General features: G+C 49.3%; 1 protein-coding gene and 1 long non-coding RNA gene across 5 annotated transcripts in view; one reads left to right on the forward strand and one right to left on the reverse strand.

The window, feature by feature from the left end:
- On the reverse strand, positions 1-17,854 carry LOC103122305 (PVR cell adhesion molecule). Of its 4 annotated transcripts, none has more exons than XM_016192457.2 (7): positions 17,684-17,854; positions 9,932-10,291; positions 7,243-7,548; positions 4,623-4,740; positions 4,095-4,243; positions 1,639-1,758; positions 1-880 (listed from the first exon to the last, which is right to left on the reverse strand). In XM_016192457.2, exons 1-7 carry the CDS (start codon positions 17,757-17,759, stop codon positions 813-815), a joined length of 1,197 nt encoding a protein of 398 aa, XP_016047943.1. In that variant the 5' UTR covers positions 17,760-17,854; the 3' UTR covers positions 1-812. The 4 variants fall into 4 exon arrangements, with proteins under 4 accessions (XP_016047943.1, XP_016047942.1, XP_060042214.1 ...); XM_016192456.2 differs by having other exon boundaries at positions 1,639-1,761; positions 17,684-17,853; XM_060186231.1 differs by lacking the exon at positions 17,684-17,854 and adding an exon at positions 15,056-15,468 and having other exon boundaries at positions 1,639-1,761.
- LOC132536856 (uncharacterized) overlaps positions 15,426-27,986 on the forward strand; it is a 14,157-nt gene continuing 1,596 nt past the window's right edge. The window contains exons 1-2 of the long non-coding RNA XR_009548403.1: positions 15,426-15,539; positions 16,375-16,433. This is a non-coding gene — a long non-coding RNA (uncharacterized LOC132536856). The remainder of the gene's footprint in view (positions 15,540-16,374; positions 16,434-27,986) is intronic.

Below are 27,986 nucleotides of genomic sequence, written 5' to 3' on the forward strand. Positions count from 1 at the left end.
TAATAAATAAATAAGCTTTAATGGGGTACTTTATTTTGGGGGGGGATAAAGGGTCACAAAGCACCAGTCCCCCCCACTCCCAATCCCATCAGCCTCCTCTCCTCCTCCACCCTGTGGGCGCCTGTCTCTTCCTCACCTTCTCTGTCCTACCTCTCTTCCCCACGTCTGCTGTGAATCTCACACCTTCACTTTTTCCCCCAAGAGAGAGCTGGCATGGGTCTGGAAGGGCTGGAAACTGAGACTGGCCACATGGATATCTCAGCCCGGGAGGTGGTGCAGCTGATAAAACGTTGGGCTCTCAAGCATGAGGTCCTGAGTTCGATACTCAGCTGTGCATGTGCCAGGTTGCTGCTCTGCTTCTCACTCTCATAAATAAATAAAGAAATAAATAAAGAAGCCTCTATGCAGTCAGTTGTGCATCCCACAAATATGTCTACACCCCACTACTGGGAGAAGTGTCATCTGTATGAGTGAGAGGAAAGGGCCAGTTGGATGCCACCCTGAACGTCTTCTCTTGTCCCAGGCCCATAGGGCAAACCACCATTATAAACCAATAGCTAAAGCGTCACGGCTTTCTGGAGTCCTTCCAGTGAGTGACTGAAGTGAATGAAGGTTGCACGAGAATCCCAGATTTGCACCTGCCCTCTGCATTGTGAAGCACTGAGGGTGTTTCTGAGGTCTGGTCCCAGGTCGGGGGGCACTTGTCTCCACGCAGAGGCTCTGTCCATGTCCTCACCAGCCTCAGTCTCTCTCCATTTGGTCCCCACACTGCCAACTTTGTGCCTTCGTGATGGCAGGTCCTTGGGAGAGGTTTATGTGGTATTCACAGCTGAATAGATAGTGTTGTTGACATTAGCAGAGGATCTGCGGAAGCACTGACCTGGGGAAGCAGGAGGAGATGGTGTCAGGAATAGGTGTGTGTGTATGTGTGTGTGTTTGGGGGGGGGGAGGATTCTGTGGCAGCCCAGATGGGAGGGAGAGGCAGGTGGGCAGCAAGACCCCCCTAACTTCTCATCCTCAGAATCCCAAGTCCTGCTGTTGATATGGGGGCACCAGCCTTCTTAGCAGTCAACACGTTTATAAAAGGGACTGAAGTTCATGCCTCATCCATGTGTCCATTTAGGACGAAGGGTAAATTCACAGGTACTGAGCACAGGCTCAGGAACCAGACAGACGGTTCGCGTCCCAGCTGTGTGGCTTTGTGCAACTGACCTGAGCTCCCTGTGCCTCGGTTCCCTCACCCATTAAACAGGGATTGGGCCCGTAAAGAGTCAAAGTCCACAGTGTCAGGTGCTTGCAGGGTGCCACAGCTGCGACCATGACAGATCAAAACCCTTGCCATTCAGCCCTCCCCCCCCCCTTTAAATCCATCCATCCAGAGATCATCTGGACTGAAAGCTAGAATCCTCCTCCTGGCCACCACAGGATCTGGCCCCCAGGGCCCCTGATATTTGTAAAAAGAACCCACAACTAAGATTCCCCAGCTTTGGTGTCCCTGTCTATCAAACAAGGGACCTGGAGGTGTGGAGCTGAGGACTCAGTGAGGGGCTGCCCCAGGGAATGCTGAGCATGTAGTCTGTCACATGGGAGGTGTTCAGGGTTGATGAGCGGGGCCTGCGGCCAGAAAATGAAACTCACAATATTTTCCGGGATGCTTGTAACACAGTCCACCAACTATCAAGAGGCTCACAGTCATCACAGTTATCGGGGCAATGGCCCAGAGGGGAAAGCCAGACTGTGACCATTCCTTGGGAGGTGCTGCTGAAAGAGAAAGACAAAGAAGCGAGTAAGTTTGGAGGTGCTTGGGGGTTTTCACCTGCTAGCACAGGTTACCCTGCCACTCCTGCAGGGAGCCAGGACTCTGCCTCCCTCAAGCCACAGAGGTCAAGTGCGCTTGGCCCCGCCCTCTGGGGGGGGTGGGACCTTGTGCCAGGCCCTGCGGATCAGAGCACCGCCCCTTCTCCCTGGCTGCTGTGATTGGTTCACAGTGGAGCCAATGAGAGCCAGCCTTGGGACTCTGCAACAGCTCTTGAAGGTGATGTGTTCTTTTCCCGATTATGGAACTGGTAGGATGGAAGCCTCCAGCTGCAGTGCAGTGAGCTGCTGTCCCCTTTTTCCCTGAGAGGAGAATCTGCCAACCTGAGAACTGAACCAGCAAGAGAGTAGGCAGAGACAAGAGAGGCAAAGGAAAGTTCCCGGACTAAACGCAGGTTGGGGCACCTGGATCTAGCCGTACCTTCAGGTATATTTTCAATAAAGGCCCCTTTTTAACTTGGCCCTACTCTGAGTTGTGCGGCTATCAATTGCCCTAAGACACCGGGAAAGGCCTTTGTGAGTACCAGGAGAAGAGGCTAGTCTGGGTGTGCAGAGGGGTGGGGTGTGTCCAGGCAGCTGGTATGAACAGTTGAGTTAAAAACTGACCAGGTAGACCAGGAGGTGGTGCACCCAGTTAAGCGCACATATTACCATGTGCCAGCACCCAGGTTTGAGCTGCTGCTGCCCTCCGGCAGGGGGGACGCTTCATGAGCAGTGAAACAAGTCTTCAGGTGTCTATCTTTCTCTCTTCCTCTCTAGCTCCCCCTCTTTTCTGTCCTATCCAATAATATAGAAAAAGAATTTAAAAATAATGATAAGGTGTGGTCTAGGAGGTGGTGCAGTAGATAGTGTTGGACTTTCAAGCATGAGGTCCCAAGTTTAATCCCCAGCAGCACATATGCCAGAGTGATGTCTGGTTCTTTTTCTCTCTTCTCCTACCTCTCTCATAAATAAATAAAATATGTTTTTAAATCAAACTTCCATTTATTTATTCCCTTTTGTTGCCCTTGTTGTTTTATTGTTGTAGTTATTATTGTTGTTAACATCATTGTTGGATAGGACAGAGAGAAATGGAGAGAGGAGGGGTAGACAGAGAGGAAGAGAGACAGAGAGATGCTTGCAGACCTGCTTCACCGCCTGTGAAGCGACTCCCCTGCAGGTGGGGAGCCGGTCCTTGCGCTTTGTGCCACCTGCGCTTAACCCGCTGCGCTACAGCCCGACTCCCAAAATATTTTTTTAGAAAGGAAAAAAGCGGCCACTGAGAGCGGTAGATTTGTAATGCAGGCACCGAGCTCCAGTGATAACCCTGGTGACAATAAAACAAACAATAACTGACCAGTTAGGCAACTGGACAATGGCGCACCCGGTACAGCACACACGTTACCATGCACAGGTACTCTGGCTCAAGCCCCTGGTCCCCATCTGCAGGAGGAAAGCTACATGAGCGGTGAAGCAGAGCTGTGGGTGTCTCTCTTTCCCCTCCCTCTCAATTGCTGTCTCTTCCCAAACAAGCAAACAAAATGAAAAAAACTGACTGAGTCAAGCCCAGGCTCCACTACACTGAAGGAAGCTTCAGTGCTGTGGTGTCTTTCCACTCTCCTATCTCCATGTCAGTCTTTCTATCTGAAAAAAAAACTGACCTGGAGGGAGTCAGCGGTAGCGCAGTGGGTTAAGCGCACGTGGCGCAAAGCACAAGGACCGGCATAAGGATCCCGGTTCGAGCCATCGGCTCCCTACCTGCAGGGGAGTCGCTTCACAGGCGGTGAAGCAGGTCTGCAGGTGTCTGTCTTTCTCTCCTCCTCTCTGTCTTCCCCTCCTCTCTCCATTTCTCTCTGTCCTATCCAACAACGAATAGCGTCAACAAGGGCAATAATAATAACCACAACGAAGCTACAAGGGCAACAAAAGGGGGGGGGAAATGGCCTCCAGGAGCGGTGGATTCATGGTGCAGGCACCGAGCTCAGCAATAACCCTGGAGGGAAAAGAAAAAAAAAAAAAAAACAAGGGCAACAAAAAGGGAAAATATAAAAAAAAAATTAAAAAAAAAACTGACCTGGAGTCCTGAAGCTCCTGAAATAACAAGGAAGGAAGGAAGGAAGGAAGGAAGGAGAAGGGGAGAGAGAAAGATGCAGACCACATTGATCCTTTTATAAGAAGGCTCAGACTGGGGGTCAGACAGCAGTCTGTGGCTGCAATGTTCCTGTACCCTCCCTCTCCGAAGCCCTCCCTCAGAAGGAGTCCTGACTCAGCCTCCTCCTCCACCATCCTTGCCCCCTCACCCCTGACCAGGATGCTCTGCTTGGCTGTGTTGCTCCCCAGGGCATTGGTGGCCTGGCAGATGAAAGTCATGTTGATGGGCTTGTCTTCAAGATGGATCAGGAGCTGTGAATCTTGGGCCTCGGCAAAGGCTGGCAGGCTCCCCTCAGTCCTGGGAGAGGCAGACACGTGAGGAGCTGACCTCTGGTGGGGGCTCAGAGGGACAGGTGACTGAGGACTTGGCTCCCTGATACCATGTGTTGCCTGAACAGAAAGCAGGCCTGGAGCACACCCCTAGTTTTTCCTCTCACACACAAATAGGCCAGCAATGAGTTTTGTGGGTGCTAGTCAGGGGTCCGGCTCCTACTTCCTAGACCCAGGCCCCCCCACCAGCCTCATCTCCCTCAGACGCAGGCATCCCTCAATCCCTCCCTCTCGGACCCAAGAGTCCCTCAGTCCCTCCTCCCTTAGACCCAGGGGTCCCCCAACTTCTCCCTCATAGCCAGGGGTCCCCCAATCCCTCTTTCTCAGCCCAGGTCCCCAGGACTCACGTGCTCCAGTTGTAACTCGTGGGCTCTGGGTTGCTGCGGACGTCACAGCTGAGCACGGCCTCCCTCTGTCCGAGGTACCAGTTATCATCATAGCCCGAGATGGAAACTTCAGGGAAGTCTGGGGGGGTGCAGACAGAAGAGCTCAAGGACAGGCATGTGGGCTTCTCCACAGAATAGACTACAGAGGAGTCCCTTTCAAAATCTATTTTCTTTCTCCTCCTTTTTTTTTTTTTATTTTTACATTTTATTTGTTTATTACCAGTCACTGCTCAGCTCTGACTGGTGATGGTGTCAAGGATTGAACTTGGGACCTCAGAGCCTCAGGCAAGAAAGTGTTGCATAAACTAGTACACAGTCCCATGCTAGATTTTTACAAGATCTTTCTGGCATTCTTCTCTTTTAAAAAGGTTTCTTTCTTTCTTTCTTTATTAATTAGAGAGAGTGACAGGGACCCAGGAGGTGGCACAGTGCTCTCTCAAGGTCCTAAGTTAGATCCCTGGCATCATATATGCCAGAGTGATGCTCTGGTTCTCTCTCCCTTTCTCATAAATAAATAAAATGTTTAAATAATAATAATAAATCAGCTTAAAGCTGGGTTGTGGTGTCCCTGGTGGAGTTCATACACATTACTGTGCTCAAGGACCCAGGTTCAAACCTCTGGTCCCCACCTGCAGAGGGGAAGCTTTACAAGCAGGGAAGCAATGCTTCAGATGTCTTTCTTTCTTTTTGCCTCCAGGGTTATTGCTGGGGCTCAGTGCCTGCACTACAAACCCACTGCTCCTAGAGGCCATTTGTTCCCATTTCGTTGCCCTTGTTTTTACCCTTGTTATTGTCGTTACTATTATTGCTGTTATTGCTGTTGTTGTTGGATAGGACAGACAGAAATCAAGAGGGGATACAAAGAAGGGGAGAGAAAGACAGACACCTGCAGACCCACGTCACTGCCCATGAAGCAACCCTCCTGCAGGTGGGGAGTGGGGCTCAAACTGGGATCCTTATGTTGATCCTTGAGCTTTGTGCCAAATGCACTTAACCTGCTGCGCCACCACCCGACCCCCCAGATGTCTCTCTTTCTCTCTGCTTTTCCATCTCCACCTCTCCTATCAATCTCTCTGTCCTATCAAATTAAAAAAAATAGTTTTAAAATACCAGAGACAGAAGCAAAGCATGACTCTGGCATACAGGGTACCAGGAATCCAACCTGGGACCTCATGCACAGAAGCCCTGAGCTCTACCACTGAGCCACCTCCCAGGCCACTACACCAAGTCCTGAAGACTGTGCTCAGGAGAATGGAAATGCTCTCATTAGTCTATACGGCCATACCACCCTGAACATGCCCGAACTTGTCTGATCTCGGAAATGCTTTCATTAATCTCTCAACACTGAAGTGTTAACCCATGGGGCCTACTGGATGATGTATCAATATAATTGATTGATGAAATTGGTTTTGGTTCCTTCTTTTGGTTATTGCTGGGGCTTCAGCCATTCTGGGCCAACTCTGCAGATAGAAAGAAAGAAGCAGAGACAAAGACAGAAACAGAGAAGGAAGAATACCACGGCACTGAAGCTTCCTCCAACGCAATGAAGGCCAGGTTTGAACCTGGGTCAACCACATGGCAAAGTAGGCAAACTACCTAGGTGAGCTCTCTTTAACTGTTTTTCTTAATTCACTTATTTTTTCAATTGCCAACAGGGTTATCACTGGGGCTTGGAGCCTGCATGACTAACTCACTGGCCATTTTTTTTCTTTTTTATTTGGTAGTACAGACAGACATTGAGAGGGGAGAGGAAGATGAAGAGGGAGAGAGAAAGACAGATACCTGCAGACCTGCTTCACCGCTCATGAAGCTTCCACCCTGCAAGTGGGGACCTGGGGCTAGAACCTGGGTCCTTGTGCATGCAATGCGTGTACGCAGCTGGGTGCACCACCACCCAGCCCCCATTTCTTTTTCTTTTTTTTTAAAGATTAAAAAAATTGTTTAAAATATTTATTTATATTTATTTTTCCCTTTTGTTGCCCTTGTTGTTTTTTATTGTTGTTGATGTCATTGTTGTTAGATAGGACAGAGAGAAATGGAGAGAGGAGGGGAAGACAGAGAGGGGGACAGAAAGAGAGACACCTGCAGACCTGCTTCACCGCCTGTGAAGTGACTCCCCTGCAGGTGGGGAGCTGGGGGCTCGAACCGGGATCCTTCCGCCGGTCCTTGTGCTTTGCACCATGTGTGCTTAACCTGCTGTGCTACCACCTGACTCCCCCCCTTTTTTAAAAAAACAGATTTTATTTATTTGCTCAGGAAAGAGAGAGTGAGAACAAGAACTCTGGCAGATGTGACGCCAGAGATCGAACTCAGGACCCCATGCTTGCAAATCCAGTGCTCTACCCACAGCACCACCCCCAGGCCACTGCACATGCCCTTGTTCTGGAGAGCCTGGGGCTGCGCATCAGGTATTACAGTCTAGTGATCAGGAATGGCGGGTGTTTTGGCCAACAAGGGGCGACTTGTATGTTGGGGCATCTCAGTGGGCTGCCCTCTGGCCCAGTTGTGTGGAAGGCTGCCCACTCAGGTAAGAGAGGTGATGGAGGAAGGGGAGGGGGAGGGGGCAGCAGGGCACACTCACAGGGCACCTCGAGTGTCAGGGACAGCTGCCTGGGTTCCTCCAGGCTCTCGTGTGTCACATTACAGGTGACATTCCTGCCATCGACCTTGCTGGATGGTTTCGCCATCAAGAGGCTGATGACAGTGACCGTGCCAGGCAGGGGTCCTGGCACCTGGCTCTCATTGACCCCCCAGTCAGGGGCTGACAGCCAGGAGATCTGGGGGGGTGGCCGCCCCCCCGAGGAAACACAGCGGGCCACAGGCACAGGACCCAGAGACTGAGGGCCCAGAGGAACCGGCTGGATCTCAGCTTTGTTCTCCGGCTTCGCTGCAGAGAGAAGCAAGAAAGGGGAGGTTATATCTCATGGGCCAGTCACTCAACAAACATGTTACAGAGAAGGGGGGCTAACTGAGGGCAGGGGGTGGTCAAGTTGGAACCCCAGTTCTGTCCCTGAGCAGTTGGGTGGCCTTGGGGGGGCTCCTGTGCCCCTGTTTCATTGTCTGATAGCTGGGGGGGGGGGTTAACAGGTCATGGGCAATGAGAATATGCAGTTAAAAATTTTAGGTGGGGTCCTGGACTTGGGTTCAAGCTTGGGTATAGCCCCCAGTGCTCACATACGGGGAGGAAGTTTCATGAGTGATGAAGCAGTGCTGCAAGTCTCTCTCTCTCTGTCTCTCTCCCTCCTTCTCTCCGGCTCTTTCTCCCCTTTCCCTCTCAATTTCTCCATTTCTATCAAAAAATGAACACCTCAAAGGGAGCTGGGGAGACAGCATAATGGTTCTGCAAATGACTTTCAGCCTGAGGCTCTGAGGTTTCAGGTTTAAGCTCCAATACCAACAGAAGCCACAGCTGAGCAGTGCTCTAGAGGAAAAAAAATACAATAAAATAAAAATAAATAAACACTTAGAATGGCAGCCCAGGAGGTGGCACAGTGACTAAAGCACTGGATTTGCAAACAGAAGTTCTTGAGTTTGATCCCCAGCATCACATGTGCCAGAGTGATGTTCTGGCTCTCATTAATACAAATTTCAATAGCCCTCTTGGAACAGCACGTGGCACACAATATCGGTAGTACTGGCTACTGAATACATGCCTGACTCTGAGATGGGAAGCACTTTAACCCCACAATGGCTAGCATGATCCCAGTCCTGCCTTCATGGAATGCACTGTTCAAGGCAAAGATAGACTCTTCCTCAAACAGCGAGGACCAGAATGGGCACTGGTTGGATGCTGAATTGCAGAAAGGATACCAGAGTCTGGGAGGAAGTGGTCAAGAAGGGCTTCAGAAAGGCAGGGTGAGTCAGGCTCTGGAGTTTAAGAGGGAAGTGACCAGCGCCAGGTTCCATAGTTGTAAGTGAATTCGTGCATGGCTGCGACTGTTCCTTAATCATCTTTCTGGTGATTTCCACACCTGGGGCTTCACCTACTTGCTTCTTTATCATTACTCACTGTGCTCTTAGTTTCTGAATTTTTGATATACATATTAGAGAGAAAGAGAGATGGGGAGAGACAGGGACAGAGACCACAGCACTGCTCAGCTCTGGTTTATGGTAGTGCTGGGGATGGAATCTAGGACCTCACAGCGTCAGGCAAGAAAGTGATTTGCAGGGGGCCAGGTGGTAGCACACCTGGTCGAGCACACATGTTACAATGCTCAAGAACCCAAGTTCAAGCCCCTGGTCCCCCACCTGCAGGGGGAAAGCTTCACAAGTGGTGAAGCAGTGCTGCAAGTATCTCTCTGTTTCTCTCTCTCTCTACCTACCCTTTCCCTCTCCATTTATGGCTGTCTCTATCCAATTAGTTAATATAATAAAAAAATTTTAAGTGACTTGTAAAACCACTCTGCTGTCTCTCTGACCTAATCAAGTTAATAACTAAATAACTAACTAAATAAATCAATGTATTTGAGACAGAATGAAAGAAAAGAAAGAGGGACCTGGAGCTTCAACACGTGAATCTAATGGTCTGCCACTAAGATATCGTATCAGTCTCAGCTATTTGTCTTGCCTTCTCCTGCCTTCTCCCCTCCCCCCTTCTCCTTTTTTTCCACCAGGGTTATGGCTGGGGTTCAGTGCCTGCATGATAACCTCACTGTTCCTAGTGGCTTCCCCTTCTTCCCTCTCTTTCCTCTCTTTCTTTCTCTCATTCTTCTTCTTCTTCTTCTTTTCTTCTTTTTATAGAGGATAACAAAGACATTGCTCCACTGCTTATGAAGCTTCTCCCCCCACCCCCTATAGGTGGGGACCAGGGACTTGAACCTGAACCCTCACATATAATAATGTGTGTGCTTTACTGGGTGTGCCACCACCTGGCCCCACATCACTTGCTCAAACTGGAGTCCTGAGTTGGGTGGGACAGGAACCCAGGCCTCTCCCTTCCAAGGCCATTCCAGTCCCTTTCCCAACACTCTCTCCACCTTCCCATTCTCTGTCTCCTAGATTTGAGGCAGGGGGAGCCCCCTTTCCCCACCATTGCCCTGCCCATAGCCTCTCTGGTGTGCGTGGAGGAAATGTCCCAGTCACTGGGCTCTCCCCACCGGAGTTGCTGCCCTCCCCCCAAGGTGACTCCCCTACCCCACACCTCCCAGGTGATCCCTGCCCCCTTTTGCTCATTCAGCACTTACCTCCCTCTCCAGGTGACCCCCCTCTTTGCTCACCCTGCATTTGGCTGCTGCCCAGAAAATTACCCCCAGGTGGCCCCCACTGCTCACCCAGAACCCGCAGCCAGGTGCGCGCGCTGCCGCTGCCCTGGGGGAAGGTGGCGAACTCGCAGGTGTAGTTGGCCTCGTCGGTGGCGCGCAGCGCGCTCAGGTCCAGCGAGCCGTCCCGCAGCTCGGTGCTGGTGCGGGCGGCCGCAAAGGCCCAGCGGCCCGGCTCGGGGAAGCTGGGGCCACGCTGCGGGTGGAAGACTGCCACGTTGCGGGCGGCCCCACCCGGGTCCCGCCGCATCCACGTCAGCTGCGTCACCTGCACGCCCGGCTCCAGGGGCTGCAGGAGGCACGGCAGGTGCACCGCGTCGCCCAGGAGGCCGCGCACCTGCGGGGGCGCCTGCACCTCCACCTTCCTGGCCCCTGTGGGGAGACGACGAGGGGCGTCAGGCGGGATGTGCACGAGGGAGAAAGGGCGCACCCCAGGGTGCCTCTGTGGGTGGGTGGGTGGGCCTGGGGGGGGGAAGTGGGAACCACCCCGCCTGTAACCTGATCTCCCAAGGCCGCTCCACCAGCTGTTGATTACCGTAATTCTTTGATGTCAACACCATTTGTTTTTAAACGTGGGATAGATGTTGTGGTTTATGAAAAAGTAATTTGTGGGCAGGGGTCGACAGCATAATGGTTATGCAAACAGACTCTCCTGTCTGAGGCTCCAAAGTCCCAGGTTCAATCCCCTGCACCACCATAAGCCAGAGCTGAGCAGTGCTCTGGTTAAATAACAACAACAACAACAATAATAAAGTAATTTGTGAGTCAGCGGTGGAGCTCAGTAGCAGAACACCAGCCTCACATGTATGAGGACCTGGGTTGCAGCACCACAAAACAAACAAACGGCAATCGCCATTTAAACCGCTTTTAAGCAGACGACTCTGGCATAAGGTTCATTCATGAGTTGCCACTATCTTTCTTTTTAATGATTTATTTATTTATTTATTGAATAGAGACAGCCAGAAATCGACAGGGAAGGGTGACAGAGAGGGAAAGAGACCGATAGATACCTGCACCCCTGCTTCACCACTCACAAAGCTTTCCCCCTGCAGGTGGGAACCCAGGGCTTGAACCCACGTTGTTGTACATTGTAACATATGCGCTCAACCAGGTGCGCCACCACCCAGCCTGGTCGCTACTATCTTTTTTTTTTTTTTTAAATGCTTCCGACAGTGACACTATCATTTACAACAGACAGGAGGTCTACAGTTATCCCAGCCCCAATTCAGACGTATGAGAACAGGAAGAAATTTTAATTCTTTAAGAAAAAAATTTGGGGGGAGTCGGACAGTAGCGCAGTGGGTTAAGCGCACTTCGCGCAAAACACAAGAACCGGCATAAGGATCCCGGTTCAGCCCTTGGCTCCCCACCTGCAGGGGAGTCGCTTCACAAGCGGTGAAGCAGGTCTGCAGGTGTCTGTCTTTCTCTCCTCCTCTCTGTCTTCCCCTCCTCTCTCCATTTCTCTCTGTCCTATCCAACAACGACAATAAAACAACAAGGGCAACAAAAGGGAATAAATAAATAAATATTTTTTAAAATCTTAAAAAAAATTGCTGTGCTGGGAAGACACCATAATGCTTGTGCCCGAAGACTTCCATGCCTGAGTCCTGTATAGTTCCTGACTTAGGTCTGCACCTGCTTTAGATTTGGAAAGGTTTGGAGAACATTTTGTACCTCCAGGGTAAGGCACAATGAAATGAACTAGTATAATTTGAGAAGTAAACATGCAAAACCCATGGGGGGGGTGGTAATCAGAGAAAAGATTCAGTAATCACTGCCAGGATCTAAGAAGGTTGGGCTGGTAACAAGCCTCACTGTGGGGAATCCAAACCTTGGAGTTATTAATTTTTTTAATTTAAGCCAGGGCTGAGCAGTGGTCTGGAATATAAATAAATATTTAAGTTTTGTTGTTAGGGGCTGACTGAGTGCACATGTTACCATGCTTAAGGACTCAGGTTCAAGCCCTGCAGAGGGGGGTATTTTTTCTTTATTTTTCTCTTTCTCTCTCTTTGTCTCTGTGTACCTGTCTCTATGTCTCTGTCTGTTTTTAAATATTTATTTATTTCGGGTAGAGACAGAGAGATAAAGACCTGTAGCACTGCTTCACCACTTGTTATGCTTTTCCCTTGCAGGTGGGAACTGGGGACTTGAACCTGGGTCCTTGTGCATTGTAGTATGTGAACTCAACCAGGTGTACCACCACCCAACCTCCAATCTGTCTCTATATAAACCATAGCACTGCTCAACTCTGGCTGACAGTGGTACTGGGGATTGAACCTGGGGTCTCAGAGCCTCAGGTATGAAAGTCTTTTGCAGAACCACTGTGCTATTTCCCTGGCCCCTCAGCATTAAGTCTTTCAGCAACTCCCTGAGACAAACACTTTACAGATGGGGAAGCTGAGACCCAGAGTCATTTGCTACAGGCCAGAGGGCTAAGAAGTGGCAGAGTTGGGATCTGAACTAGGACCATCTGCAAAGTCCTGACCCCCCCATCCTAATCTGCCAGGCTATTCATGAAAACCTCTGTCTCCAGGGTTCCCCGCTCCCCACAACACAACAGTATACTCCTGAGATCCCACAACTCCTGTTGACATGAAGGAATGCAACGCTGTGCATTTCCCTCCATGATTATGCGGCTGCAGAAGGATGTCTCTGGGCCTCGCCCCACCACTCACTAGCTGAGAGATTGTGTGTGGGTGACTTCACCCCAGAGCCTCAGTTTCCTTGGCTCTGAAATGCAGGCGACTTTATCTCCACAGGCTTGAGTGGAAGGAAAGCTGAGTGGAGAGGCCTGTGTAAAGGTCTGAGCACCTGCCAAGCACTGCACAGGGGGTCTCTCCATCATAGTCACCACTGCCTGGAGGCAGAGGAAGCTGGGGGGGGGGAGAGGGATTGGCTGGATTGTGCAGTGTGCTAGGAAGAGGGGCCTGGTTTGAACCAGGGGCAGCTTTGAACTAAAATGCTGTGCCACTCTGGACAAATAAATCTTCTAACACCAGGTGGTGAGGTCCCTTCCCTGGGCAGGCTGACATAAAAATGAAATGGGGGGGGGTCACCGGATCACACACGTTACCATGGTCATAGTCACAAGATCAAGCCTCTGGTCCCCACCTGCAGGGGGAAAGCTTCCCAAGTGGTGAAGCAGTGCTGCAGGTGTCTCTCTGTCTCTCCCTTTCAATCTCCAATTTCCTTCTCAATTTCTCTCTGTCCTGTCATATATAAAGGGGGAAAATGGCCAAAAGGAGCAGTGGATTCTGTGTAGCACCAAGCCCCAGAAATAACCCTGGTGGCAAAACCAAAAACAAACAAACACCACCAGAAGCAAGCCAAGTGCTTCTAACTTTGTGAGAACTATGGTGATTATTGCTGAGAGTGTGGGGACACAGACCTTTGGTGGTGAATGTGGTGTGGAACTAGACCCTGTAATCTTACAATCTTCTAAATCACTATTATTCACACATTTAAAATGGCTTTTAAATAAAACAAAGAAGGGATGGGCTGGGGAGCATAATGGCAAAAGACCTGAGGCTCTGAGGTCCCAGGTTCAGTCCCCAGCACCACCATAAGGCAGAGCTGAGCAGGACTCTGGTCTTTCTCTGTGTACATCTCTTGTAATAATAATAAATAAAATTTTTTAAAATTTTTTTAAAAATATTTATTTATTCCCTTTTGTTGCCCTTGTTGTTTTATTGTTGTTGTCGTCGTTGTTGGATAGGACAGAGAGAAATGGAGAGAGGAGGGGAAGACAGAGGGGGGGATAAAGACAGACACCTGCAGACCTGCTTCACCGTCTGTGAAGCGACTCCCCTGCAGGTGGGGAGCCGGGGTTCGAACCAGGATCCTTCTGCCGGTCCTTGTGCTTTGTGCCATGTGCGCTTAACCCGCTGCGCTACCGCCCGACTCCCAAAATATTTTTTAAAAAGAGAGAAAGAAAAGAAAATATTTGGTGACTCACTGGTAGAGAGTACACTTTGATATTTTATTTACTTATTAATTTTTGTTTGATAGAATCAGAGAGGCAGAGAGAGAGAAACAGACTTCAACACCAAAGTTTCCTCTAATGTGGGCTAAGCTTGGACCTGGGTCACACACGGCAAAACAGTGCACTATCCATGTGAGCTATTTCTTTAAAAAAAAACTTTTATTTATTTTAATGAGAGATACAGAGAGAAGGACACACACATACACACACACAGATGGAGACCAGAGTACTCACTGCTCAGCTCTGATCTATGGTGGTGCTGGGCATTGAACCTAGGACCTCAGAGCCTCAGGCATGAGAGTGTTTCGCAGAATCATTACGCTGTTTCCCCAGCCCCACATGAGTTACTTCACAGCCATAGAGAAGGCACTTTATCAAAAGTGCGGATGCAGGTTTGAGCCCCTAAACACCCCATGGGAGCCCTTGCATGCAATGGAACAGTGGTGTGCTGTCTCTCACCTTCTACCAGAAAGAAAGCAAGCAAGAAAGAAAGAAAGCAAGAAAGGAAGGAAGGAAGGAAGGAAGGAAGGAAGGAAGGAAGGAAGGAAGGAAGGAAGGAAGGAAGAGGGGGAGTCGGGCGGTAGCGCAGCGGGTTAAGTGCAGGTGGCGCAAAGCGCAGGGACCGGCGTAAGGATCCCGGTTCGAGCCCCGGCTCCCCACCTGCAGGGGAGTCGCTTCACGGGTGGTGAAGCAGGTCTGCAGGTGTCTGTCTTTCTCTCCCCCTCTCTGTCTTCCCCTCCTCTCTCCATTTCTCTCTGTCCTATCCAACAACGACAACATCAATAACTACAACAATAAAACAACAAGGGCAACAAAGGGAATAAATAAATAAATATAAAATAAAATAAAAAGAAAGATTTAAAAAAAAAGAAAGGAAGGAAGGAAGAAAGAGAAAAAGAGTCCACCAGGAGCGGTGTACTCATACAGGTGAGGAGCCTCAGCAATAACCATGGTGGAGAAAAAAAAAAAATAAAAAGAATAAAGGACGTGGAGGAGAAGGAGTTGGAAGAAGAGGAGTAAGTGGGGCAAGTGCCTGTTCCCCCAACAAGAACCACTGTGTCTTGCCACACAGCAGCCTCTGCCTGCATATGCCCCAGCTTCCTTCCTCCCGCATCCATCACACACAGGGGCAAGCGAGTCTTGGGGTCTCAAACCGTGTATCCAGATGAGTAGACCCAGCCTGGACACCAACTCGACACCCAAGTCTATTTCAACTCATTCATCCTGCTCTGCTCCTCAGTGCCTAGAGCAAGGAGCTTTCCCTCTCTGTGTCGAAGCCTTCTCTTCCATAAACAGAGGTCCACAGGGAGCTCCTTTAAAGGAAACTAGAGTGGAGGCACAGGCCAGTCACTCTCTTCCTGGAAATACCACTGCTCTGAGAATCACCGCTTGGGAGCTGGCTTCCTGCCACCATCCTAGTCACTCCCACCACAACATCGTCACACAGCCTCCTTCCAGCCTGCCAGACTCCATCCTGCCAGCCCAGGCTCTCTGACTCAGCACCTGCTGGCTGGTGACTCCTCACAGATGCCCATGTGGGGCTTGGACAGCACCCTGATTTCTCCAGCCCTCAACGGAAGACTCTGGCTTATACAAACTCCTCTCAGCCGGCTGCTACCCACCTGGTTGTGTTCTGATGTAAGACACCCCCATCAGCCAATCCTTTTTTCTTTTTAAAAAATTTTTTTATATATGTTATGTTATGTTATGTTATTTATTTATTCCCTTTTGTTGCCCTTGTTGTGTTATTGTTGTAGTTATTGTTGTTGTTGCTATTGATGTCGTTGTTGGATAGGACAGAGAGAAATGGAGAGAGGAGGGGAAGACAGAGAGGGGGAGAAAAAGGCAGACACCTGCAGACCTGCTTCACCGCTTGTGAATCGACTCTCCTGCAGGTGGGGAGCGGGAGGCTTGAACCAGGATTCTTACTCCGGTCCTTGCACTTTGTGCCATGTGCGCTTAACCCGCTGCGCTAACGCCCAACCCCCTTTTTAAAATTTCTTTTATTATCTTTAGTTATTGGATAGAGACAGCCAGAAATCAAGAGTGAAGGGGGAGACAGAGAGGGGGAGAGACAGAGAGAGACACCTGCAGCCCTGCTTCACCACTTGCAAAGCTTTCCCCCTGCAGGTGGGGACCAGGAGCTCGAACCCGGGTCCTTGTGCACTGTAACATGTGTGCTCAAACAGGTGTGCCACCGTCTGCCCCCCCATCCAGTTTTCTCCACCCCTTTCTATTTCCTTTTTCATTTCTAAGGAATGGTCAAAGCTGGTGTAGGCCACTCCCCCTACTGGGCCCTTAAAAACCCCCCTCTGCCTGGGGCTTCCCCCTTGGTTGGAGAGCGGGATCCAGATCCTTATTCACTGCCTTCATTATTTTATACCCTGATTCTTTGTCAGTGGCTGTCTGCCACACACCCCCTTACCTCCACCCCCTTCCCTCTGCCTGTATCACCTTCAGCTCCTTTTTACAGAAACGGACAACTGGATAGCTCCTTCCTCCCTCCAACAGAACAGATGTCAGGGATTACAGGTACGCAATGCCCACAGCTGTTTGGAACCCAGAGCCCGCTGGCCCTGGACCCATATACCTGGAACACTTAACAGCCTGTGGCTCCTAATGGGTGCTCAAGAAGCCTGCCTGAGATACTGGCTTGCATGGAAGGAAACAGGCCGGAGATGTATGAAGGGGCCAGATAGGATGAGGTATTGGAACTAAATGAATGGATGAGGGGACAAATCAATGAGCTTGGGGGGAGAGTGGGGGCTGGTGAGATAGTTCACATGGATAGTGCGTTGCCTTGCCATGTGCCCCACCCAGGTTCCGGCCCGGCCACCACCGCACTGAAGGAAGCATTGGTGCTAGGGTCTCTTTCACTTTCTGTCTTTATCTTTAAAAATATATAATAATAATAATAACTGAGAGTCCGGCGGTAGCACAGCGGGTTAAGCGCACATGGCTCAAAGCGCAAGGATCCGGGTTCGAGCCCCCGGCTCCCCACCTGTAGGGGAGTCACTTCACAAGCGGTGAAGCAGATCCGCAGGTGTCTCTTTCTCTCCCTCTCTGTCTTCCCCTCCTCTCTCCATTTCTCTCTGTCCTATCCAACAACAATGACATCAATAACAGCAACAATAATAACTACAACAATAAAACAAGGGCAACAAAAGGGAATAAATAAACATCTTTTTTTTAAAAAAAATCAAATCCATATGAATGGGCCAGTGTTTGGATGGGGGTTGGGAGCAGGAGTGGACCAAAGTTCTGTCCATCCCCCCACGCCCATCTAGTCTTGCGATTTGCTGGCCCCTGAGATGTGGGGAGGAAGGTCCGAGTGTGTCCTCAGTGAGTGAGCCTTAGGTCGTTCTTTCCTTGGAGGCTATTTGACCTTTGGAAATGTTACCAAAGTACCCAAACTGCTCTGGCCTGTGAAAGAGAGAGAGAGAGAGAAAGGGAGGGAGAGAAAGGGAGGGAGAGAAAGGGAGGGAGGGAGAGAAGAAGAAGAAGAAGAAGAGGAAGAGGAAGAAGAAGAGGAAGAGGAAGAGGAAGAGGAAGAGGAAGAAGAAGAAGAAGAAGAATGAGAGAGAGAGAGAGAGAGAGAGTCAGAGTCCTGCTTCTCCATCTCTACAGCAGACAGATGAAGAGGTGGGCAGCCAGGTGTCCCCAGGACTGGACCTGCCCCCCTCAACTGGCCTGAGCGGAGAAGGGGGTGGGCAGTGAGCTCCGGGGCGGCGGGCGGCAGGTGCACAGGGAGAGCCGCAGGGGCCCGGCGCGGGGTCACTCACCGGCTCCCGAGGGCGCCCAGGTCAACAGCAGCGACAGCAGCGACAGTCGCGGCGGCCAGGGCTGGGGAGCGGCCATGCTGGGCTCCGGTAGGCGGTCGGGGTCTGGTCTGCTCCGCTCGCCGCCCGGCGGGAACTGGCTGCGGGGCTCTGGCCGCCTTCCAGTCCCCCCTCGACCGGCCGGGGGGCGGGGACTCCAGTCACGTGGGCGGGGCGGGGCGGGGCGGGGCACGGTCCCGGGAGGCCCAAGTCAGAGCCACTTTGTCCCAGTGGGACCCCTTCCCATAGCTGGCCTGAGGGCTTCTTGCCGCACTGTGACACCTCTGCTCCTGCTTGAAAGATCCTTTGTTTTTCTTTTCTTTTCTTTTATCTTTGTTTATTTATTTATTTATTTATTTATTTATTTAAATATTTTCTTTGCTTTTATTTTAATGAGAGAAAGAAAGAAACAGAGACCAGAGCACTGCTCAGCTCTGGTTGATGATGGCGCTGGAGATTAAACCAGAGGCCTCAGAGCCTCAAGCAGGAGAGTCGTCTTCTTCTTCTTCTTCTTCTTCTTCTTCTTCTTCTTCTTCTTTTTTTTTTTTTTTTCCTCCTCCAGGGTTATTGCTGGGCTCGGTGCCTGCACCATGAATCCACCGCTCCTGGAGGCCATTTTTTTTCCCCCTTTTGTTGCCCTTGTTGTAGCTTCGTTGTGGTTATTATTATTGCCCTTGTTGACGCAATTCGTTGTTGGATAGGACAGAGAGAAATGGAGGGAAGAGGGGAAGACAGAGAAGGGGAGAGAAAGCTAGACACCTGCAGACCTGCTTCACCGCCTGTGAAGTGACTCCCCTGCAGGTGGGGAGCCGGGGGCTCGAACCGGGATCCTTACGCCGGTCCCTGCGCTTTGCACCACATGCGCTTAACCCACTGTGCCACCGCCCGACCCCCTCTTCTTCTTCTTCTTCTTCTTCTTCTTCTTCTTCTTCTTCTTCTTCTTCTTCTTCTTCTTCTTCTTCTTCTTCTTCTCCTCCTCCTCCTCCTCCTCCTCCTCCTCCTCCTCCTCCTCCTCCTCCTCCTCCTCCTCCTCCTCCTCCTCCTCCTCCTCCTCCTCCTCCTTTTTTTATGTGCACTTAACTGGGTGCGCCAATGCTTCCCCCCTTTATTTATTTATTTATTTTACGAAAGGCAAAAACAGAGACCAGAGCACTGCTCAGCTCTGGCTGATAATGGTGCTGGGGATTGAACCTGGGAGCCTAGAGTCTCAGGCATGAGAGTCTTTTGTACAATCATTATACTATCTTTTCAGACCCAGAAAGTCTTTTGCAGAGCCATGATGCTGTCTCCCCAGCCTAGAATCCCTCATTTGACAGTTGAGGAGATTGAGGACCAGCCAGAGTTTCGAGGACTGTCCTTAGCAAGCTGAGCTCAGGTTGGAGCTGAGAGCCAGAACAGAAGGTCCTTTGGATCTTTGAATCAGCGGGGGGGAAAAAAAATCCTCTGGACTTTGGAACCCGCAGCTGGGCTAGGCGTCATGGGACCTCGGCTTCCAGGAGTGATAAGGTCATATCACAGGAAGCTTGGAGAACTGCTTCACCCAGTTCTTAGTGTGTCTGGCTCCCCAAACATCTGCTGGGACAATGACCATATTCTCGTCGCTTCACAGTTGTCATCCAGTTGTACTGCTGGTGGGGATTCCTGGGCATTCATTCATTTCCTTTTAAAAAAAATTATTATTTTGGGGTCGGGCGGTAGTGCAGTGGTTTAAGCGCACATGGTGTGAAACACAAGGACAGGCGTGAGGATCCCAGTTCGAGCCTCTGGCTCCCCACCTACAGGGGAGTCGCTTCATAGGTGGTGAAGCAGGTCTGCAGGTGTCTATCTTTCTCTCCCCCTCTCTGTCTTCCCCTCCTCTCTCCATTTCATTCTGTCCTATCCAACAATGACAACAACAATAATAATAACCACAACAATAATAAAACAAAAAGGGGAGAAAAGCAAAAAAACAATTAAAATATATATTTATTTAATTTGATAGGACAGAAAGAAATTAAGAGGGAAGGAGAGATATATAGAGAGGGAGAAAGATAGAGAGATACCTGCTGCCCTGCTTCACTGTTTGTGAAACATCATCCCTCCTTCAGGGGGGTAGTGGGGGCTTAAACCTCAGTCCTTGAGTATGGCAATATATGACCTCAACCTAGTGCACCACTGCCTGGCCCTGGTATTCAGTACTAGAGTCAGGCAGTATCCCAGCCACCAGGGAAGTAGCAGGAAGCAGCACAGAGACACATACCTCCTTTTTTGTGCCTCAGATGCCAGTGGAGAGAGGTGACTTTTGGCAGATTAATGCACAGAGCACCATCCAGAGGTAGGAAGGGTCAACCTAGTGATGTGGAACAGGGAGAGAAACAGTCAGACAGATGAGAGAGAATTGCGAGACAGCAGAGAGACCCAGAAAGTGAGAGGAAGAGAGAGAGAGAAAGAAAGAGCTGGGGACATCTCCTGGTCCCCAGTAATGTCCATCTTAGTCATTACTCTCATCAAACCCAGCTTTGAACCTTGTTCTGTGAAGTCCTTCTATCTAGAACATTGCCCTTTCAGCACCAGGGTGCTGATACTACAGTGTGTTAGAGCACAGGACCTGCCGGAGGGTCCAGGTTTGATTCCCAGCATTGCCAGATGCCAGAGCTGAGCAGTGCTCTGGTCCCTTTCTCTTTCATAAATATAAATAAATCCTTAAAAAAAAGAAGAAGAAGAAAATGCAGGGGTGGGCAATGGTGCACCTGGTTGAGCACACCTATTACAGGACACAGGGACCCCGATTCCAGCTCCCAGTCCACCTGCAGGGGGAAACTTCATAAGCAGTGCTGTGAGAGTCTGTTTTTCTCAATCCTTCTTTATCTTCCCCTTCCTTATCAATTTCTCTCTGTCTGTATCCAAAATAAATATATAAAATGTTAAAATATACTAAAAAAAAAAAGCTTTCACTAGACTGTGCTGAGAGAGAGAGAGAGAGAGAGAGAGAGAGGAGAGAGAGAGAGAGGGAGTTCTCTTTGCTCTTAGGCAAGATGGGAAGATTCTGACCTTCTCTGCCCTCTCCCTCTCTGACTTGGGCCCAACTCATGACAGATGGCAGGGGGACACACTGGAGTGAAATGTCACTCTCTGAAGTGGCCATATGAATCTCTGAATGGAGACATAACCCCCATGTCTCTGGGAAATCTCTGAAATTTCTGACCTTTCCATTCCCGGTTACCAAGTTGGGAAACTTTATCTGCTGTTAGGTTCCTCCTCTGGACCATGCCGTCACACTCTGGGGTTCCCCCTCCATCCCCCAACCCTTCTCCCACTATTACAACAATGGTGGCCTCCTCTCCAACCTCTGGTAAGCCAGAAGCTGTCCCCCTCCCCTGCTGATGTCTGGGCATTGGATTTGGGGCCCAGCCCCATACTCTGCTTCTTCCCTGCTGGTCTTCTGACTCCTTACTGATGGGAGGGGGAACTTCTGCATAAAAGTCTGATGAACACCCTTCCTTGTTCTATTCTTGGCCTGGTTCAAGTCTCTGGCACGTTACATGAGGGGACATCTAGCATCAGGGGACACATTCTGTGCTATGGTGTCTCTGTTCCCTGTTTCTGTCTCTCTAACTGAACGGGGAATGGTGAAAAGGTACATAGTAGAGGACCGAGATACAGTAGCAAAGATTTTGGAGACAGGAGGGTTTTTAGCTGAGGATATGTTTCCACAGGTCTGGCCTTGCCTTGTCTTGCCTTGCCTTTCCAGAGCACTGCTCAGCTCTGGCTTATGGTGGTGCTAGGGATTGAACCTGGGAGCCTCAGGCGTGAGAAACTCTTTGCATAACCACTATGCTGTATCCCCTGCCGTGCCTGTGTATTTTCACAGGATTCCTCTGGCTGTTGTGTGGGGAACAGGCTCTGTGTGATATGGGTGGTGGTGGCAGTTGAAACCAGAACTCCAGAGCAGAAGAGGCTGCAAAGTCCCCTCAAGAGATGTGTGTGTGTGTGTGTGGGGGGGGGGGGTGTTGGGGGTTAGAGGCGAGTGTGTCCTGGAGCTGGGGGTGCAGGGAACTGCCCCATGTTGGAGGTGAAGCACAAAGAAAGGCTGTCTTTCTCTCAGGGCACCCCAAGTTCTGGCTCAAGAGGAGTTAGGAAGAGGAGGAGGAGGAGGAGGAGGAGGAGGAGGAGGAGGAGGAGGAGGAGGAGGAGGAGGTGCATTTGACTGAAACAGGGTCTTTGGACTGAAATGAAGATATAGTGGGGTCTGAGACGTTTCTGCTTACTCATGTCTCCCTGTTAGCACTTTCAATTCCTTCAGGGCTGGGGCTCAGTTATAGAGGCTGAAAAGACATGTGGAGAAAGGAGGCCAGGGAACTCTCACAGCAGCGGCTCAGCAGAGTTTCAGGAGGCAACCTAAATGTCCCACGAGAAATGACTGGATAAAGATATATATAACTCTAGTCCGCATTAAAAAAAAGTGGGGAGTGGGGCGGTAGCATAGCAAGTTAAGCGCAGGTGGCTCAAAGCACAAGGGCCATGGTAAGGATTGAGCCCCCTGCTCCCCACCTGCAGGGGAGTCGCTTCATAGGCGGTGAAGCAGGTCTGCAGGTGTCTTTCTCTCCCCCTCTGTCTTCCCCTCCTCTCTCCATTTCTCTCTGTTCTATGCAACAACAATGACATCAACTACAACAATAAAACAACAAGGGCAACAAAAAGAGAATAAATAAATAATTTTTTTTAAAGTGGTTTTATTGTCTGGGATGGAATGGATGGGAATGGTGATGTGAAGTGAAGTCAACAGGGTGAACCTGATGACTGTGCTTATGTGTGGAATACAAATAACCAGACTGAAATGATTTCTCAGCTTCTGTGAAAGCTGTCATGTGTGGGCACGAAACTATACTGAGGATACTGTAGACCTGCATCCAATCACTCATAAAGATGAATCTGTCATTTTAAAAAATGAATTAGAATGGTGAAGCTTCTGTGCCTACAGAGATCGTAAGAGGCATTCTAGGCCTTCTATAGTATTTCAAGCCAGTGGCAAGTCAATACAAGTTGATTTAAAAAAGACTTGTTCCACTTCATTAATACGTGTGTGTGTGTGTGTGTGTGTGTGTGTGTGAGAGAGAGAGAGAGAGAGAGAGAGTTTAATAGGAGGATGAAAACCTGAGAGGCAGTGTGGTAGTTCAAGTGCTAGATTTGCAAGCATGAGGTCCTGAGTCCAATACTCAGCATTGAATGTTGCCAAGTGAGGTTCTGGGTTTCTTTCTTACCTCTCTCTCTCTCCCAATACATTTTTATCTCTCTCTCTGTCTCTCTCTCTCTGACTCTCTCCCTCTCTCTCTCTTTCTCTCTCTCTCTCTCTCTCTCTCTCTCTCTATATATATATATATATATATATATATATATATATATTACTGCATAGAGACAGAGAGAAATTGAGAGGGGAGGACAGCTTTCCCCCTGCAGGTGGGGACCAGGGGCTTGAACCTGCATTCTTGCACATTGTAATGTGTACACTTAACCAGGTGCACTACCAACTGGCCCCATCTCTCTCTCTCTCTCTCTCTCTCATAATAAAAGAACACACACATATGTGTTCATCTGAAATATATATATATATGTATATATATGTATATATATTTTTTAACAAAATATTTTACTTAGTGAATGGACTTCTGTTTAATTTATTCTTAGATGTTTTCTTCCTCTTTTTCTTTTATTATTATTTTTAATATTTATTTATTTCATTTTTTGTTGCCCTTGTTGTTTTAGCTATTATTGTTGTTGCTATTATTGTTGTTGATGTCATCATTTGTTGGATAGGACAGAGAGCAATGGAGTGAGGAGGGGAAGACAGAGAGGGGGAGAGAAAGATAGACACCTGCAGACCTGTTTCACCACTTGTGAACTGACTCTCCTGCAGGTGGGGAGCCGAGGGCTTGAACCGGGATCCTTCAGCTAGTCCTTGCACTTTGCGCCACACGCGCTTAACCCGCTGCGCTACCACCTGACTCCCTTTCTTTTTATTTTTTACAAGAGCACTGCTCAACTCTGGCTAACAGCAGTGCTGGAGATCTGGGACTTTAGAGCCTCAGGCACGATAGCCTTTTTGCAGAACCATTATGGTGTTTCCCCAGACCGACAAAAATAAAATTTATATTTAGAAAAAAAAAAGCAACCAATTAATCAAGTTACTTAGCACACAGCAGCAATTATTACTGTCATCTTATAGCTTACAAGACCCCCCCCCCCAATACCTTGTGGTTTCCCATCCGGACCTACTCTCCTTCTGCCTACAGATAGTGGTGAGTCTTGTATGAAGTAATAATGGTTCATTTCCAAAGTATAAAGTTCAGAGAAGGACCTGGGTTATTTCAGTCTTTCATCCCATCCTCCTCAGGTGCTGAAGCCAGGATGTAAATTAATCAAACTTGCACAAAGAGTTTATTTTACAAGAAAATCCAGCCCTCCCCTTGCCCCCACCCCACCCCCACACACCCCAGCTACTTAACTTCAGAGCTGCCCTCTATCAGTAGCAAAGTCACTAAGATGTGCGGAAATATGTGTGAAAATTGCTCCAGCCTGGGATCCTCAACCTCAAAGGAAAAACTTTGCTCTGACAGAGGGATTTTGCATTAGGGCAATTGTCTGCTGTTATCTCAAGACAACAGAATACCAACATGGCTGATTCAGGTTGGGCCAGTGCTGATTCAGCAGTGTTGAAAAAAAATGTCTGGAACGGGTGGTGGTGCACCTGGTGGAGTGCACACATTACAGTGCACAAGGACCCAGGTTCGAGTCCTCTGGTCCCCACCTGCAAGGAGAAAGCTTTGCAAGTGGTGAAACAGTGCTGCAGGCATCTCTCTATCTTTCTCCCTCTCTATCTCCCCTTCCCTCTTGATTTCTGGCTGTCAAATAAAATAAAGACAATAAAAAAATTTAAATGTCTTACTTTCTGCCTTTCTCCAAGTTTCCCGATCTATTCTTCATGTAAAAAGCTTAGGTGATCTCTGGTAGCCTTTTTTTTTTTTTTTCCTGCTTATGTTGGTTCTGGGGGCTGAACCTGAGACCTCAGAGCCTCAGGTGTGATAATCTTTTTGCAGAACCATTATGTTGTCTCCACTTGCTCTAACAGTCTTATGCAGAGGGAGGCCCTCACTCCAATCAGATCTCCTGCTCTCTGGCAGGATCAATTCCAGGGTTGTTGTGGGGACAGAAAGAAGACAGGGTGGTGACCCTGGCCAGGGGATGTCATTTGTCAGCCTTCTGCCAAGGCTAAGGGGGGAGAAGCTGGAAGAACAACAACCCAGGGGGCCAGGTAGTAGCGCAGTGGTGCAAAGCGCAAGGACTGGCACAAGGATCCCGGTTCGAGCCCCCGGCTCCCCACCTGCAGGGCGGGGGGGGTCACTTCACAAGCGGTGAAGCAGGTCTGCAGGTGTCTAGCTTTCTCCCCCCCTCCTCTCTCGATTTCTCTCTGTCCTATCCAACAACAATGACAGCAATGACAATGATAACAATAATAATAAGGGCAGCAAAATGGGAAAAATGGCCTCCAGGAGCAGTGGATTCATCGTGCAGGCACTGAGCCCCAGCAATAACCCTAGAGACAAAAAAAAAATAACAACTACCCAATGGGTACCCCAAGTTCTGGCCTTCTGTGACAAGGAGGACACTTCCTTTTCTGTGAGGCCGGAAGAGCCCCTGAGCCCTCTCTTCGCCTCTGTCCATTGCCTGGTAACGGCTCACCTCCTTTCTCCCCTGACACACGGCGCCAGGCCAGGGAGAAAGTGAAACATGGAGGCGGCTGTGCTGTTACCCGGACGACTCATCCCAGCCACACCCAGGCTCTGGACCCCGCTCTCCACCTGCAGAGAGGAAGCTTTACTAGCAGTGAAACAGGTCTGCAGGTGTCTGTCTGTCTCCTTCTCTTTCTCTACTTTTCCTCTCAATTTCTCTCTGTCTCTATTTAATAAATAATAATAAATACATAAAATACATCTTTAAAATATTTTTATTTGCTTTATTTTAATAGAGACAGAGAGAGGTCAAGACCAGAGCACTGCTCAGCTCTGGCTTATAGTGGTGCTGGGGATTGAACCTGGGACTTTTGAATCTCAGGCATGAGAGCCTTTTGACAGAACCATTGTGCTGTCGTCCTAACCAGTGAAAGAAAGAAAATAAATAAATAAATAAGTGGCCTCCAGGAGCGGTGAGGTGCTTGTGGAAGCTCTGAGCCCCCATGGTAACCCTGGTGAAACAAACACAGTGAGTGAAAGACTCCCCAAAACTGCTCTGGTGTCAGCGGTGCCAGGGATCGAACCTGTACTCCACAACAGCCCTACCCCCAAACAGCAAAGACCAGCTTCTCAAGCCTGGTTTATCAGCCACCCCTCAGTTTCCTGGTCTCTGCAGACTGTTCTGACAGCTCTTCCCCCCTCCATCCACTAGCCAGACTGAAACCTTTGTTCTGGACCCAAGGGACACATTATTATTATTATTATTATTATTATTATTACAGAGAGACAGAGAGAAATTGGGAGGGGAAGGGGAGATAGAGAGGGAGACAGCAAGATACCTGTAGCCCTGTTTCACCACTCGTGAAGCTTTTCCCCTGAAGGTGAGGGGCAGGGACTTGAACTTCTGTCTTCACACACTGATATATGCACTTAACCAGGTGTGCTAATGCCTGGCCCCCCACAAGGGACACTTGTCTTCTGATCTTCACCTGACTAATGGTGACTCACTTCCCATTAGAGCTGAGTCAACTCCCTCCTCCAGGAAGCCTTCCCAAATTCCTGGGTTGATGAGTAACTCGCTCTGGTATCCTCTACCTTTCCAGTCTTGTCATGCCGCCCACCCAGTGTTGTTCAGGATAAGTCATCACTCTCTAGGAGTGGGTCTGTGTCACCTACTGGGGTACCAGCTCCCCAAGGCAGGATCCAGAGCGATGCAAGTCAGAGAAGCAATGATGATGACTCAGTTTCCTGATGTAGACAACGGAGGTAACAATAGCACTTTCTCCTGGGGATCTGGGACAAATAGATGGAACAAAGGCATTCTAGGTTCTTTGTCAAAGTCCAGTGTCTGATAAAAATCCCTTTCTGGTGACCTGACTGCTGCTGTGAATAATATAATTGTGGGAGCCAAGAGTTAGCTCTCCCGTTAGGCCATGGCCCCAGTTTGAACCCCAGCACCACATGTCAGTGTCACGGTACCTGGGGAAGCTCTGGTATTGTGATGTCTCTCCTTCTTTGTGTGTGTCTCTCTCAGAAGGAAAAAGAACAACAACAACAAAAAAAAAAATGCCTAAGAATTGTGAAGTCCTGCATACATGAGACTCCAGCATCTCAACGGTAAATAAAAAATAGTAATTCAATTTGTTCTCTGCTCCAGTGGACCCCCAGGGTTTATATCCACTAACTTTAGACTGCAAAGAACAACAGAAGGGAAACAATGGGGCTGGGGAGATAGTATCATGTTTATGCAAAATGCCTTTTATGCCCGAGGCTCCAAAGTCTCAGGTTCAATCCCCAGCACCACCACAGGCCAGAGCTGAGCAAAGGAATCTAGAAGTAGTTAAGTCAGGGTGTGGATTTAATATTCTATCCATCTGTCCATCCTCCCATCCATCCATCCATCCATCTATCCAACCTTTCATCATCCATCCAACTATCCATCTCCCCATCCATCCACCCACCTACCCACCTGCCCACCCACCCATCATCCACCCATCCTCTTATATACCCACTCATCCATCCATCCATCCATCCATCCAGCAAACATTTTCTGAGCACATACTGTATGAGAGACACAGGTCTTGCCACCGTGGAACTGACACTCTAATGAGATAGTGTTAAATAATCACGCCAATAAGTCTGTTGTGAGATGTGCTATAAAGCATAGCAGTGCATAGGAAAGGGCTCAGCAGTGTGTGTGTGTGTGTGTGGGGGGGGGCTGGATTCATAACAGGGGTAGCCAGAGAAAGCTCTAGGAAGAAATCAGCACAACTTCTATTTTCAGGCAGGAAGTAGCATCAGCTTGATTCTAAGTCTGTTCCAAAGGGACAAGGGGAAGCTGACTCATGGCTGAGTCAGTGATTGGAATGCCACTGCTGAAGCCCCGTTAGGCTTGGACCTGTAGGAATCAGGGGCCCTCCTGGCTCCACTCAGGCAGGAAATAACTAACTTTTTTTTTAAAAAAATTATTATCTTTATTTATTGGATAGAGACAGCCAGAAATCGAGAGGGGTCGATAGAGAGGGAGAGAGAGAGAGACACCTGCAGCCCTGCTTCACCAC

This window comes from Erinaceus europaeus, chromosome 2 (assembly GCF_950295315.1).
Source record: "Erinaceus europaeus chromosome 2, mEriEur2.1, whole genome shotgun sequence".
NCBI lineage: Eukaryota > Metazoa > Chordata > Mammalia > Eulipotyphla > Erinaceidae > Erinaceus > Erinaceus europaeus.